Raw genomic sequence first — 15,864 nt, 5'->3', positions numbered from 1 at the left:
CTCTCAGACTAACATATATTTCATACTGTCTTATAGTATATGCTTTCTAACATTATTGCATTTCCACTTTTGCTTACTTTATTATCTTTCACATTTATGAACTTGAACAATTTAGGTCCATCTTTTACTACTTTGCAGAGAATCCCCTTTGTCTGGAAATCCCAGCAGTCCCATAGATGAGTTGTCAGAATATTCTTCCCTTCTGTACCAGCATCTGCAGGATTTCTTCTGTTTGAAAACACTTTTCTCTCCTCCTGCCTGATAGACCTTTTAACTGTTGAGAGACTCTGACAACCTATATCAAAGTGAAATGATAAAACATATACAGAATGTTGAAGCGCGTATCTCAGGATTCATTGAAACACGAAGCAGGAGAGCTCAAAGTTGCTTCTCAGATGGAAAACAAAGGCACCCAAGGGCCAAGTACGGTGCTACATCCCAAAAGCTGATGGCCCCAGTAACCCTTGTTGGCTCAGTCCTTCTGACAGCCAGGGTGGCCAGCAGACTCCACAGTAGCCCTGCTGCCAATTCCATAGGAGACCCCTGGCATAGGAGATGGCGTTTGAAAAGTTTGGGGGGGATGTATAACTCCCAAGGTATTTTTTAGTTCACATAGAATCATAGAATAACCAGGTTGGAAGAGACCCACCGCATCATCGAGTCCAACCATTCTTATCAAACACTAAACCATGCCCCTCAGCACCTCATCCACCTGTCCCTTAAACACCTCCAGAGAAGGTGACTCAATCACCTCCCTGGGCAGCCTGTTCCAGTGCCCAATGACCCTTTCTGTGAAAAAATTTTTCCTAATGTCAAGCCTAAACCTCCCCTGGCAGAGGTTGGGGCCATTCCCTCTTGTCCTGTCCCCTGTCACTTGGGAGAAGAGGCCAGCTCCCTCCTCTCCACAACCTCCTTTCAGGTAGTTGTAGAGAGCAATGAGGTCTCCCCTCAGCCTCCTCTTCTCCAGGATAAACAACCCCAGCTCTCTCAGCCGATCCTCGTAAGACTTGTTCTCCAGCCCCTTCACCAGCTTTGTTGCTCTTCTCTGGACTCGTTCCAGAGCCTCAACATCCTTCTTGTGGTGAGGGGCCCAGAACTGAACAGAGTACTCAAAGAGCGGTCTCACCAGTGCCGAGTACAGAGGGAGAATAACCTCCCTGGACCTGCTGGTCACGCCGTTTCTCATACAAGCCAAGATGCCATTGGCCTTCTTGGCCACCTGGGCACACTGCTGGCTCATGTTCAGTCGCTGTCAACCAACACCCCCAGGTCCCTCTCCTCCAGGCAGCTTTCTAGACAGACTTCTAGTCTGTAGCACTGCATAGGGTTGTTGTGCCCCAAGTGCAGGACCCGGCATTTGGCCTTGTTAAACCTCATGCCATTGGACTCAGCCCAGCGGTCCAGCCTGTTCAGATCCCTTTGCAGAGCCTCCCTACCCTCCAGCAGATCGACACTTCCACCCAGCTTAGTGTCATCCGCAAACTTGCTAAGGGTGCACTCGATGCCTTCATCCAGGTCATTGATAAAGACATTGAACAGGGCTGGACCCAGCACTGAGCCCTGGGGAACCCCACTTGTCACTGGCCTCCAGCTGGATTTCACACCATTTACCACCACTCTCTGGGCCCGGCCATCCAACCAGTTTCCCACCCAGGAGTGTGTGCGCCTGTCCAGGCCAGAGGCTGACAGTTTCTCAAGCAGAACGCTGTGAGAAACTGTGTCAAAGGCTTTATTGAAGTCCAGGAAGACCACATCCACAGCCTTTCCCTCATCCAGGAGCCGGGTCACTTTGTCATAGAAGGTGATCAGGTTAGTTTGGCAAGACCTGCCTTTTGTGAACCCATGTTGACTGGGCCTGATCACCCAGTTCTCTTGCATGTGCTTCATGATAGCACTCAAGATCACCTGTTCCATGACTTTCCCTGGCACTGAGGTCAGACTGACAGGCCTGTAGTTTCCTGGGTCCTCCCTGCGGCCCTTCTTGTAGATGGGCACAACATCAGCCAGCCTCCAGTCCAGTGGGACTTCCCCAGTCTTCCAGGACTGTTGGAAGATGATGGAAAGGGGTTTGGCCAGCACATCCGCCAGCTCCTTCAATACCCTTGGATGGATCCCACCCGGCCTCATAGACTTGTGGGTGTCTAGTCGGGCTAGCAAGGCTCTGACCACCTCCTCTTGGATCACGGGAGCCTCATTTTGCTCCTCTAGCTCCTGGGTTTGTCATGTCCAAGGAGATAAAACTTCTGTGACTGAGGGAGGAGGCAAGACTGGAGGCACTGTGGAAGAAAAGCTGGCACTGTGGAATGGCCATGGACTGGGGCAGAGGAGGTCATGGTGACAGGAGGTGCATTACTGCAGTGATGGAGTGTAGACAATGCAGGATGCCAGCCTCTAGGAAAACAGACTTGTGTAGTTCTGCTGTTCAGACAGGGGCTCATGCCTGTCTCAAAGCAGATCAAGTTTTTCTGCATAATAATGCCAGCCAGTTCCAGGGTAAAATATGTGAGGCTGAAACAGGCAAAATGCCTTTCCTGACCCACAAAGATGTAGGGGCTGCTTAAATCCCACTGATATCAACAGGGACCAGCTACCTAGATACCTTCGAGTGTCTTATCAACAGCTATTTATTTCCCTGTCCCACTGGCTGGGCCTCAGTCTCTCTGAGTAGCAATGCTGCTTGGAATCAAGGAAGTGATCCCCTTTGAAAAGGGGAGCTTTGGCTACTCCTGCTCTGATTTTCAGAGAGTTTTCAGTCTAGGCACCACAGTGTGGTGGTAGGGGGATTTTTTGGAGTTAAAAATGGGGCTAGAACCATTAGATCTAACTTCTCTTCTTTAATATAACTGAAAGAGATTGTGGCCCTGTGTAATGGTCTGCTGGATCAAGGTTAGCTCTGTTGTTGACAGTAGTGGCCTCTCTCTCTCCTCCAGCCCCTAGAAAACGGTCCAAATTACAAGACAAAATAAGAACAGTAGATGCCTTCAGAATGCAAAGTTGTAAAAACAGAGATTTTATTTATAAAGTATTTTTGAGAAAATAATTTAAAACCTCACTTATCTTCAGAGAGTTTAAATATATTTTGCATGAACAAGCCCCAGGATTCCATAGTACAAACCTGCTGTACATGGTCTTTATTTCAACATTATGTGCAAGGACATTAGAAAGGTTAACTAAAAATGAGAGTTTGCTATTCAAACTAGACCCCTGAAAAAAGAAAGGAAACAGCATTAACATAAGCTCAAGTGCTTATTAGTATTTTCAACACATAGCTCACTGGAGAACTTGTATTTTCTGACAGAATACATTGTCAAGTGACTGCTCAGTGAGTATAGCACCAGGCTTAACTATGTTTAAAACCCACATAAAGCAAGTTTAAGAAATACTATTCACTCCGACTTTCATTCGGTGAGGTAGGCTGTGACTCCATGCCCTAAACCTGTGCAGAAGGACAGCCAAGCTGATACTATATGGAAGGAAAGGGAAAGCATGTCATACAACACCCATTTTTCGTAGGTCCCTGAAAAAAAAAAGTGTTCCAGAGAGTAATAGAAACTACCACCACAACTTTGAGTGCAAAGATGTCATAGGCCTTCACTTGCCAGCCAGCACAGGCCTTTGGCCTCGCACAGTGACAGAAGAGCAAGGCTGGATGTGACCTCCCTCACCAGGGTGAAGATACAGCCTGAACTAAATTAGCCTGTATGCAGTAAGGCCGGCACATAAGACGGCTTCACCCTCCTGCTTAACCAGGGTCTACAGCAAGGTTCTTCCAGGAAGATGCAGGATGCAGGAAAGGAGATATAAAAAAAATTAACACTGGCTGTGCCCAGAAGGCAGCAAAGTTTCTTGCGTACCGCTGCTCTGATGAGGTCCTTTGTCTGCTTATGTCCTACAACATGCTACAGTTCTGGACAAGTCCTTACTCTAACCTGTGCCAACTAACTGTAATGTAATCTGCAAAGACAAAGAACCTGAGCTGTTTGAAGGGCATAAGCCAGGACCTCAACACAACAGGATATTCGGTGCTTAAACATGAATGCAGAACATTGGCATACAGACAGAATACACACACACAGGGAGAATTGGTTTGAGATTAAATACATAAATCCTACTGGAAATACGTATAGCAATATACTGCCCTTTATCATTTGTTGAACAACATGTTCCAAGCAGAAAAAAATACACCATAGGAGAAACAGACTGTAATGTCACTGAGACTACAGCTAAGAGCGATGAAAACAGATAAAGGCCATTTTCATTGCTCTAAAGCACAAGGTCTGGTTGCTCTAAAGCACACAGGATTCTTCAGGTTGCTTTTAGCAGACTCTGCTTTAGGATTATCAAGAGCAAAGCAAAATAGCACTATATGACATATCCTTACCCGATCAACTATTTTTGACAGGCAAAAATCAGTAAAATACTTCAGCCCAAATTAACCTTTGTCCCCCTTCCCCTCTTAGTAACTTGTTAAGGTTATGCAGCTAATTTCCTATTAAACAGCACCTGTATTTAGCATGCTATACATTTGTCACATAAAGGCATTTGTTTCTTCATAGCTCAGCCATTAAAGAAATTAACCTTAAAATCAGAAGCCAGCAGACTGAACTCCTGCTCCACCACAGACTCTTACAGCAAGCCCATATAGCCCAGATCTATTCCACTTCCCTTCATACTCCTAAACAACTTGCACATGGTAAAACACTAATCCCATGGGCTCATTCTGCAGTCACTGGAAAGAAAGAGGCACCTTCATATGGTGATAAAAATCTTTGGTGAGATGAATCCAACATGTCCAAGTTCATAAAACCCAACAAGATGACTCTGTGCTCAGAGTAGTGAGGTGACCATAGGTACTAAGATCAGTCACTCCATTTGATGCGTCATATAAATATAAGAGAGTATTGAGTAATTTGGATGCTGTCTCTGTATTCAATGTTTAGGAATCATTGCAATACCTGTAGTGAACAATCTGAATAGAATTTTCTTTGTGCCTCACTGTATCACATGCACAATAGCGAAAATTCCTCACTCTGTATCTGAGAGCAGTGTTAAAAGGATGATTCACTAGAGGTTGTAAGGAGCTCAGGAATTTGATGATCGACATGGGAAGAAGAGGGTAGTGTTACGTTAATACATAAGTTAATATAAACTTAACTATATATGTATTAAATATGCAGTTAACACTTAAGTTAATACAAACAATTAACATTGAATTTTGAGACAAATACGTTAAAATTTCTCCTTACCCAAAATATATAAATGAAACTCTGGCTTATATTATAAGTGCTTCTGGACAAAATTTCCCAGGAGTCCTGTGGGTTCAACAACATATTTACCCATTCTCCTCTTCATATAGAAGTAAACAAATGTTATGAGAATAATCAGCACTAATGCAACTCCAAGTAAAACTCCAAGAACAATCACTGCCACTTTCCAGGCGGAACTGTTTTCAGTTGATGACAGAGCAGACAGAGCTGGAAATTTAAATACATTTTAGAAATGTTAGCTAGAAACAGTGGAAGGCTTACACCCATCCATAATCTACATGATATCTGGACTATGTGTTATGTGAGTATTTAAATAGGTAATCTGAAATACTTGAATCTCATAAAAGGGAGAAGTTAATTTATTAGCTTTTGTGAAGAGCAGGAAATCAGACCCTTTAATCCCCCCATGATCAAAAAGAAGCTGTTTTAACGTCACTTACATTGTACAGTTACTTTAGTTCGGTTGCCAAACTTGCTCTTTAATATTTTACTTAAGTACACCTGCATGACATTCACATCGACGGGGTCTTGGTTTTGCAGTAGAGAAATAAAATAAGCATTCACACTCCCAGGTCTGAATCCAAGCATAACGATATCAAAAAGGTCATCTTTCAGTTTAATGCGCATTTCTCTAATGACCTGTGTAAATTGAAATTCATATTTATTCCGTGTGTCAATCAACTGAGACAGTAAGAATGGACACATCATATATACATCAGGATACTTGTTTTCTGCATTTATCATTCTTTTAGGGTAATCTCTCTGGAATATCAAATATCTGAATAATGACAGTAATTTTTGTCTATACCACTAAAAATATTACTGAGAGAAGATTCCAGAACAGCACATAGTCTCTAAGTGGTAATGTGAAATCAAAGTTTGACTTCCAAAGCAGTAATCTGTTTAGCTATCTGTCATTGGATAATGCCTTGAAACTTAATATTCTCCCCTACAGGCTACAAACCCATATGGGACCCCGCTTGTACAAAATTTGGAATATTCAAAGAGCACCTAATGTTTCCAAAGTTGACTACAGTGTCCCCTAGGTTTTTTAACACGTACAACTAAACTTCAAGCGTGGTCATGCACACGCTACCAGCACAGAATTTGATGTTAGAGATTTAGAACACCTAAAATGTTTTGATCTCCAGATTATCAAAAAACATGATGTTACAGAATAACTATACAAAGAGAGACAACAGTCTGATTTGTCTCTCAATTATTCCAGCATAAAACATGCAGACCCATTACATCAATTGGAATGATTTCAGGTTTACAGTGATGTCTCCAAAAGTACAGCCTTACCCAGTGCTTTCATGTAGATACAGGGCAAGAACAAGCAGTCCTTCCCTCTAAGTAAGGCTGGTAGAAACATTTCTGCCAGGACTGATCTTTAAAGAAAATTAGAGTTTTTATTCAGCCCAGTATGAAAAAAGGTATCTCCTTGCTGTGGAAAAATATGATATTTTACCTGAAAAGTTGGAAAGATTACTATTTTTCATAGGTTGATGACAAACTCTGTTCTGAATCATTGACCAGTTGTCTGCCTCTGTTTTCTCTGTGGGATAAACCCCTACCCCAAACTACATGTCACATTAAGTTCTCTTGCCAGACACTCTACTTTCTTTTCCTCAGCGCAATGAGTGTTCTGGACAGCAAATCTGGCCTACACAGGTGATTTCAAAATTTAAAAATTACAACGATAGAGTGACAGTACTGTGGAATTTCAAATAAATAGTAAAATATTAAAATAATTTTAAAAATCCAATGCAGAAACTGACTACATTTTCAGTCATGTTAGTACAGCCTCTTCTTGGATTTCACAGTTTTAAAGAAAAGTGTGATAACAGTCATGTTGGCATGTTGCACAGGGCCTGAGTGAAAGCTTATTAAAAGGCAGTAAAGGGACTCCTGTTGTGTTCAATCAGGTTGGAGGAAGCCTTTTAAATTCACTAAAGTAAATTTTCTGTCCATGAAATGGAGATGGTAGCAGTCATAAGACAAAGTTACATGGAGTTGGCGTGAGAACAAATTAATTACTGCTTATGAAATCCATAGAGACTCTTAGCTAAAAGGTATGATGATCACACTAAAAATAATCGTCTTTATTAAGTTATTTAAAAGTGGTCTGCCCCAGTCTTACGGTAGTTTAAACTTTCCAACAGGCTCATGTATATCAGGATTCCTGAGATGTGTAAATTGCTACTCCTTTTCTTTAATATCCTGCTATAGACAGCTGAGTGGCAGACTGCTTCTTCTGCATGTCAGCTTTGCTAGGCTCATCCACTATCTCTAAGCTTCCCTGTTCTCTTTTCATGTTCCTCCCTGATATGGTCACCTTGAAAAATTCTCCAGTCCAGCAACTGCTACCATGAAGCAAATTCACAATGATCTTGACTAACAGCACACACAAGTGTAGTACTGGGACTAATAGTACATGCTTGTAAAGGTCTCGTTTCAAGTATTCATATAAGTACATTCAGAATTACAAAGGACATTACAGCAACGTACTTCTGTTTTGATACTTTCAGACATTGCTTGGTAGTCTTTACTATCGGAGTTGTACAGTGTATCATTAAACGTCTGGCTTTTTAACAAAACACTGCAGGCAAATGCTTGGTAACCTGGAAGGAAAAAAAAAAACGCTGAAACAATTAGGTGAATCCCATGATGCCACTCCACACTTGCTTTTTGAACTTTATTATCTTATGTATTTATTATTTTAATTGATAAAAACAGAAACTAATCAAATAATACAGAAATATATAATGTAAAAGTACCTAATGCACTGGTTTCTGAGCCTTCAAGAGTTGAATGTTGTCCTTTTTAAATTTGTCAGCCATCACAATTCTCAAATCTTGTTAGTCATTCCTGCATTATTCAAGGTGCATCCTACTCCCTAATTCAGCAGCCACTCTCCCACTGATTCCAGCAGAAGCAAAATCAGTCTCTTAGATTCTGCAAGGCACTGAATATGTTTCAATCCACCCAAGTAGGTGGATGAGCCCTACACTGAAAGAAGTATGCTTTATATAGAAAATTCCAGACTAAATATAGATCTGGAAGCTGACACTGAAGTTTGACAAAGGCAGTTTCCTTACCAAAGAAGTGTGAACTTCAGATGCTATGTGAAGAGACATTATAAAGCAGATGGCAAAGCACTCATGGAAGCTCCTATATTGTGAAATTGTACCCCATCATTATGAATAAACAGATCTTAACATTCTATAAAACTTACTTGAGCATACAATATATTTTATGTCAGAACAGCCAGTACTTTGTGGTACGCAAAGCTCGGTTTTGTTGAAACAGGAAACAGGATCTGTAAAATAAATATAAAAAGTCAAGATAATTGCCTCTGTGCATGTATGATTGTTGCTAGCAAGAAAATGATGGGATGGAAAAAACCCTCTTTGGGCTCCACCTAGTGCATCGTACTTCCAAACTGAAATAACCAAAAGCATTTAATCATGGCCAAGGAATTACCCGAGCAGCAGTTCCTTTTGTCCAGTGAGAATGTAGAACTGCAGATCACAAAAACAGAGATATCAGAAGAGAGGTAGGTGGTGGGTGCATAGGTTGTATTTCAGAATTTTACTGAGATAGTGTTGGGAACTCTAATTTCTTATGGGAGCTAGAGATACAGGTTGTATGCTTGTACAACTGAGGTAAACTAGGTAGGGTATTCAGAAGTAGAAATTGCCTGCAATTTAATTTCAAAATGATAAGCATCATGAAATCTCAAAATATCATTATGCTTGTCTTGACTGTCTAATCTGAATTATTTATAATGTGTTAAAAGAGTAGTAAATTATTGTATTGCAGTTTTAATACTCATTGGGTAGAGCTTTAGTTGTCCTCATGGAACTGAACATAATCTTTAATTCCATATAAAATCCAGGTGACTTGGTCTTTATTGCTCTTTATAATTAGGTCATAAAAACTTTTCTGGTAAGGCACATGGTTTCAGATTACAAAAATTTCTTTTTTAGTGGAGACTAGAGATGCTAATAAAGGAAAGCCACTGGACTGAAGCATTAAAAGATTTGAATGGAAATCATGATGAAAATCCCTTGGCTTTGTGGTCCTAAAGGCTACAATAGAGGGTAAATCCATAAGAAGGAACCTCACGCTTAACTGCTGGGATAATTGCTGTAGAAGGGTTTCGAGAATAATTAGACAATCCCCTAGACAACCGAAAAAAAATTTGCAACAAAGGGAGTTACGTTTTAGAGGTCAAGAAATGCTGAGAGAAAGTAGCTATTGCCAAAAGTCAAGTTAGATCTTTCAAAAGTCAAGTTAGATCTTTCAATCTTTCTTTACTAAAAGAAATTATGAAAATTTTCTCAGGCACAGAGAAACTATGTTCAAGTGCCATACAGTTTTACCAAAAGTGGATCATGCCAGGATAATCTAGTATCTTCCTTTGACAAGATGACTTTCAGATCTCTTCCAGTGGTAGAAAAGCAGTATTATACAGTGCTAAGTGGTAACTTTTTAGTGAAAAAAGATTTGTCTAAAGGAAATGGCTAATGGTGAGATGGGAACAGGTAGCTTTAAAAGAAGAAATCTTGCTTTAGGATACTATCTATGGTTTTCCTTGAGAATCAGTCCCGGTGCAGAACTTGTTCAACATTTCCATTATAGATCTTGCCAGAAAATGAAGGAGTTTGCTCTTAAAATTTGCCAATGGTGCAAAGTTATTAGGTGTCATTAACACAGGGGAGAATTGAGGTATCTTCCAGCAAGAATAGGATGAATCTAAGGGTGGAGCAGAAGCACTGAGATGGCATATACTGGAAGTTGTGCATTTTGGGATTGCTAATAAAAATGTCTTCTCTTACCTGGCAGCACAAGCATTGAAGAGATAAAGACTTCAGTACCTGAGCTGATCACAGCTGTGATGCAGCTGTGAAAAAAGCATGTGCAGTCCTACAGCACATTATTCACTACATTCCCAGTAGAGAAAGGAATGCCAATGATACGGTAAGCACAATGGTCCAAGTTTGCCTGCTCGCTACTGATCTGTAATCTCATTTACCCACATTCAAGAAAGGTGACTTCTATCTAACAAAAAAAGTTAAGAGTGATGGGCAGAGACAAATTCTTCATAGGAAAGGAAAAGATGTCTTGTCTAGTCTGGCAAACAGAGACTGAGAGCACTGTCTGTAGAAAAAGATTGTAATTTTAACTGGGAGGGAGAACACAATACGAGGAAAGGAAAAGAGGGGAACTATTTAAGTTAAAGGGCTATGTTGGCACAAAAGCAAATAGATACAGATGTGCCGTAGATACTTTTAGGCTAGCGGTTTGGTAATGTTTTCAGGACATCAGAACACTGCAATTCTGCAACTATTTTCCATTTGGAATACCAAAGTAAAAATGCCTAAAGACTTTCAAGATGGCTCATAAACGAGTTGATAAGAACCCTGTATCATTTTTACCTTGTGACTACATAGCTATACTTAACAGATCACATGTTGTAAACCTTGGTAAGAGGCAGGTATGGATCTCAGGCTCAGCATTGCTCTAAGGGTACTACAGAGTTTATGTGTGGGCAAAGGCAGGCAGAGGAAGATCTTTCAAGAGAAGCAAGTTCCTGCCTGTCCACAACATTTTTTTGCAGAGGTGCCCGTGACATGATGACTACCAGTGCACAGACATCACGACTACAGAGATCCTGTTGAGTGCCCTTGGATATTGAATTTAAATTATATGTATAGTCCCTAAAAGGCTAGTAAAAAAGACAATGTCACCTGGGAGGCCCTGTACATGATATGAAAAGTTTAGCCAAAACCATTTGGCTGAGGGAAAGGATGTGACCGTCCAGGATTATATACTTCTCAAAAGACACTTTCTGGTTGTATCTGAAATCTTGAGAAAAAGTATAGCATATGTTCTACATTTTATGCTTTAGTACAATGATACAGTTAAACAATCTGTCTTATTCACAAAAGCATGTATAGCCTAAACTTTGCATTACCAGAATACTTCGTGTTAAACTGACAATCAAAATATCTTGACTTTTGTACAGGATTATGTGGTTCAACGATACATCATGGCCAAAATTTTACAGAATAAACACTTAATCTTTCAAACTCCTATTTAATCTAAGTATTCCTATCCAAGTAAGGAGATGAGTCAGACATATATGAATAATAGTCTATGAATGAAATCCCAATCATATTGTACAAAGATATTTTGTGAGCATATTCATTAAAAAGAAATGACAGGATAATCAAGGAAATACCTGTTCGGACGCTGACCGAAGTCCAGTTATTCTCATCACAAGATAATACGGCCACAGATATTGTGTATACATGACCAGGAAGTAAACGTTTAAATGAAATCTTTGCCTCTTTTGTAGTAGTTTTATTTATCTCCTGGTTTCCATCCATGAGGGAGACAGTGTAGAGGCTGCCTCTCCTGCCACCGGTCAGGCTGAATTGTATCGCTTCCCCAGTCACATTCTGAACTTTGATGGACACTGGGACTGCAACGAGAAAAAGATTCATGAGGGAAGTTCATTTCACCTCTGCAATTCTACATGTTTAATATTGAAGTATCAAAATACAAATTAAATCAATATTAAAAACTTTGTGAGTTTTCTTAGGGCTGATTTCAGCTTTTCAACCCATTTTCCCATAAGAGCAGAAATAAACTGTTTGCTCTATAGATATAAATCTTTCAATAATGTAGTTTATTTGGTGAGTCTAAAACAAAAATGGATGACATTCTACTTGCTTCTAGTCTTTCTCACCACAGGCAAGGCAGCTGCTCTGATGAGTGTTATGAGGTGAACTGCTATTTGACTCATGCTGTTATCATCAGGAGGATGGATTACTAAAAAGCTGTGTGGAAACCTTACGTTTAGAGCAGTAGATAGGCATTTAACAGATGTGCCTCGTAGTAGCATTAAGAAAAATCACATATCACAGTGGTTTCTCACTGGAGGCAGGCACCCAGTGGAACTTTACTGGGTCTAGGAGGGCTTTGCCAAGGTGTAGAAACTGCCTTGACTGATATTTGTATAATTATGTGTTTTCAGTGGTTCTCTCCATCTTCCCTTTCTTAAGTTATATCCTGAGATTTTACCTCTGTGCTGATATGACTGATGAACAAGAATATTGCATCTGATTTCAATAACTCATCAATATTAAATATTTACTTACTGCAAGGTATTGATGCAAATGTGGTAGTGAAAATGGAATTAGCTGTGGATCCTGTAAATCTCTCCGTAGCATTTTTCAGAGGTACTGTAGTAATCTGTTCTGTAAAATAGCAATTTGGAGGCAGTGAGTAGAATTTCTTTTAAAGTTTCACCAAGTTCAGGCACATACACAACTTTCAAAAAACAAGCCCAGAAAATATGCTTGCATTGTTTCCCTAAATAGTTAACTCGGGTACCCATTCTCAAATAAAACCTAAACCATCAAAGGCCAGTGTAAGTAACCATAATGAACCATTTCCTGAGGGAGGGTCAGGGGAAGGAAAAGGCCTTGTGTGCCATATTTTAAAGTTTTTTTAGATGCAAAACAAAACAAATAAACAAAAAAAAACCCATTTACGTGAGGGTAGATTCTGCTTTTGCCGACAAACTCTTCCTGGAACTTGGGGACTGTCGTCTATGAATCCTTTGTTGCATTGACAGGAATAAATTGCTCCTTCAGCAGTGCAGGTTGCATGTTGGGAACAGTCATTTAATCCTGACTGACAACTATTCCTTGCTACGGTGAAGTTAAACGAAACAAGAAAAGAACAAGGTTTTAAGTCAGCATTGTAAAAAGCGATAAACAGAATACTATTTGCATTTCCCCACCTAAATCCTGTTTCACTGGATGTTACTGTCAGTGAAATGTACACTAGTACTTGAGTTCACTGTGATGAATTAATTCATACCTTCTATAACAGTCTTTTTAAGATCAGCTTTCAATACTGTACTCATGTTAAGGGCATCTATAAAAGCATCTGAAATCTCTGATTTTGTTATATTTTCTCCTACATCCAACACAATGTCGAAGAATACAATCACACTGCCGTTCTCGATGCTATTAATTACAATACGCATTTTGTTTTCCTCTATTAATTCTAGGATCTTCGGTGGCAGATTTTCTTCTATCTGCAAGAGAAAAAGTTTGAGTTACTATCTATTCTCCTCCTTTAATATAAAGAATTGTTAGAGCAATATGCTGTTCATAATTAATTTGGAATAATCTCTCATGGTATGAGAATATGTATAACTCCCAAACAGAATTTCATTTAAACCAGGGCCTCAGAGGACCACACTGCAAATGAGAAGTATGGTCTTAATGAATACTGCTTTGTTTCTAACCATCAGACAATCCTCCGTGTCCATACTAAAGATTATTCATACCCAGATCCTCATGATTATTTACATTCGAAAGAGTGTGACAGAAAATAAGTCTTGATTTAGAATTCCTAAGCAAAATACCTCCTTAATGAACTCTGTCTCGAAGTCCTTAAATGCTGTACTTGATTTATTCTCATATTCAGATGTGAAAACTTTGTTGGTAATCCTAGTGGTTCCATTGAAGACTTCAGCAGCTGGGGAGATATGAAAGACAAAATAACCAGCTAAAGTACAGGTATTTTTTAAAAAAGATTGCTTAGCTAAGTACCTCTAAGGATAAGAACTGACCAGAGGTGAACACAGACATTATCTCTCTGCACCAGAGCTGGCCACAATACAACTCATAAATTCTCTGTACCACACAGTGATCACTGTATTCCTCACCTTTTACTTAATGTGTCTCTGAAAGAAGAGAACAAGCTGTTAATATGATGTAAAGGGGAAGTTACCTCTGTGCCCTTTCATTTTGTGCTTCACAGTAAGACAGCTTTGAAGACCAGTCCCTGCCAGAGGTCTGCCCTTGACCTGCAGTGCTTTGACTTTTCTTTCAACACGTTGCTTCACGTACCAGGCACAGTTGCTCCCAGACTCACAGATGTTGTCCCATGAAAGGACAGCACAAAACTCCAGATAACAGATAATAGAAAAGCTATTTCAGTTGTGAACTTGACTACAGTGATATATCTTACTGCAAGCACTTGCTATGCTGCAGCTGCTTCTTCTGCTGAAGAAGCTGGGGTTTACAAAGTGAACAAGCAGTAGGAGGAGCAGGACTGTGGGCTTTCCTAGGATAAGTGGCTACAGAAGAACTGAGGGTTTAAACCTACTGGTTGCTATGTAACTGGGAACCCAAAAGTGGGCACATGTGCATGTGAAGGTGCAGGAGCAGGACAGGCATGGGAAGTAAAGAACATAGAGCTGGGAGAGACTGGTGTGCTGAACCACTGTTCAGTAAGTTTTTAATTTCGCAAAAGGATAGGGGAGTCTTTAAATATTAGCCCTATGAAAAGTTTGCAGGCTGTCATTAAGTGTCTAAAAAAGTTTGGCCTCCATTCACCTGTTCATTCTAGCACGTAGATTATTTATGCGTAGGTCCTCAATGAAAAAGGGCTTCAACTTCAGGCTGTGTATCTCTGCTAATGGAAAACAAAAAAAAAAGGGTTCCTGAGGAAATACCTGTCCGAACTGTCAAGGAAGTGCTGATGTTCTTAGAGCACGTTGAAACATCAACAGATATTTGGTATTCATGATCAGAAAGCAGATTTTCAAATACAGTACTTGTTCCATTCAGGATTCTCGTGACATTAAGAGAGCTTCCCCGCAGATGGACTCTGTAAGGACTGTCTCTTCTGCCACCTTGAGTTTCCCAGCTGAACTGTATCACTGTACTGGCCACATGCTCCAACTGTATAGATAAAGTAATAGGAGCTAAAAAGCAAAAAAGGAAAATTCTGTAAAACTGGTACTTAGAGTCCATGTATCTTTAAGGAATAAAGTATAAATGCAAAACTGACCGACTAAGGAAAAAGGTCTCCGCAACATTTTTATGAACATTTGAAAAAACGCATTACACCTTATCATACAAATTCATATGCAAATCTCCTATTACCTTCCATGAGAGCACTATGATTCCAAACCAGAGTAGGATTAAACCCTTAGATTTGTATTCAATATAGAAAAATACAATAGTGCACTAAAAATGGAATACATATTCCCCACCACATTTTTTTTTTGGTGTTGAATACAAAAAAGATGCATTGTCCACTTTGCTGTCTTTACTTTACTGTTTCACCTATTGAAAAATGAAGAAAGATTCATTACTGCATATTCTTTGAAGTCAGCAGATAGTTACATGGCAAAAACTAAATATGCACCAGAAGTTCAGACCTACTGAAAAAAACAGGTTAGCAAAAATAAATTAGGTGGAATACTCCCAGTAAAGAATAGCCTCTAATTAATAATAGACAGGAATTTTGAAATTCACATAGAATAAAATAAAAACATAAAGTTATTGCAAATATAAAGTTCCATACGCAACGTAACAACAGAGCAATTTACCTCCATGAAACACCATACTGCATAAGCACAAAGAGTGCCATTACAAATAAAACTAGGGAATTCAGCTGTGATTTTTGAAAAAATGTATGCAGATGCACAGACTAAATTCTCAAAATACATCACATAAAAACTGAAGATACTTATTGAAAATAACAAGAAAAAATCAAA

The 15,864-nt window shown here is 39.7% G+C and overlaps 1 protein-coding gene across 1 annotated transcript in view; it reads right to left on the bottom strand.

Annotated features, from left to right (window-relative positions):
- LOC138718911 (mucin-19-like) overlaps positions 1-15,864 on the bottom strand; it is a 54,951-nt gene that overhangs the window by 9,985 nt on the left and 29,102 nt on the right. The window contains exons 3-6 of the mRNA XM_069853650.1: positions 13,720-13,832; positions 13,167-13,386; positions 11,518-11,760; positions 7,779-7,891 (exon numbers count right to left, since the gene is read on the bottom strand). Coding sequence (XP_069709751.1) covers positions 7,779-7,891; positions 11,518-11,760; positions 13,167-13,386; positions 13,720-13,832 — 689 coding nt within the window. The remainder of the gene's footprint in view (positions 1-7,778; positions 7,892-11,517; positions 11,761-13,166; positions 13,387-13,719; positions 13,833-15,864) is intronic.

The sequence above is a fragment of the Phaenicophaeus curvirostris genome, chromosome 1 (assembly GCF_032191515.1).
Source record: "Phaenicophaeus curvirostris isolate KB17595 chromosome 1, BPBGC_Pcur_1.0, whole genome shotgun sequence".
In the NCBI taxonomy this organism is placed as follows: domain Eukaryota; kingdom Metazoa; phylum Chordata; class Aves; order Cuculiformes; family Cuculidae; genus Phaenicophaeus; species Phaenicophaeus curvirostris.
The sequence above is the reverse complement of the archived record's forward strand: the minus strand, read 5'-3'. Positions and strand labels throughout refer to the sequence as shown.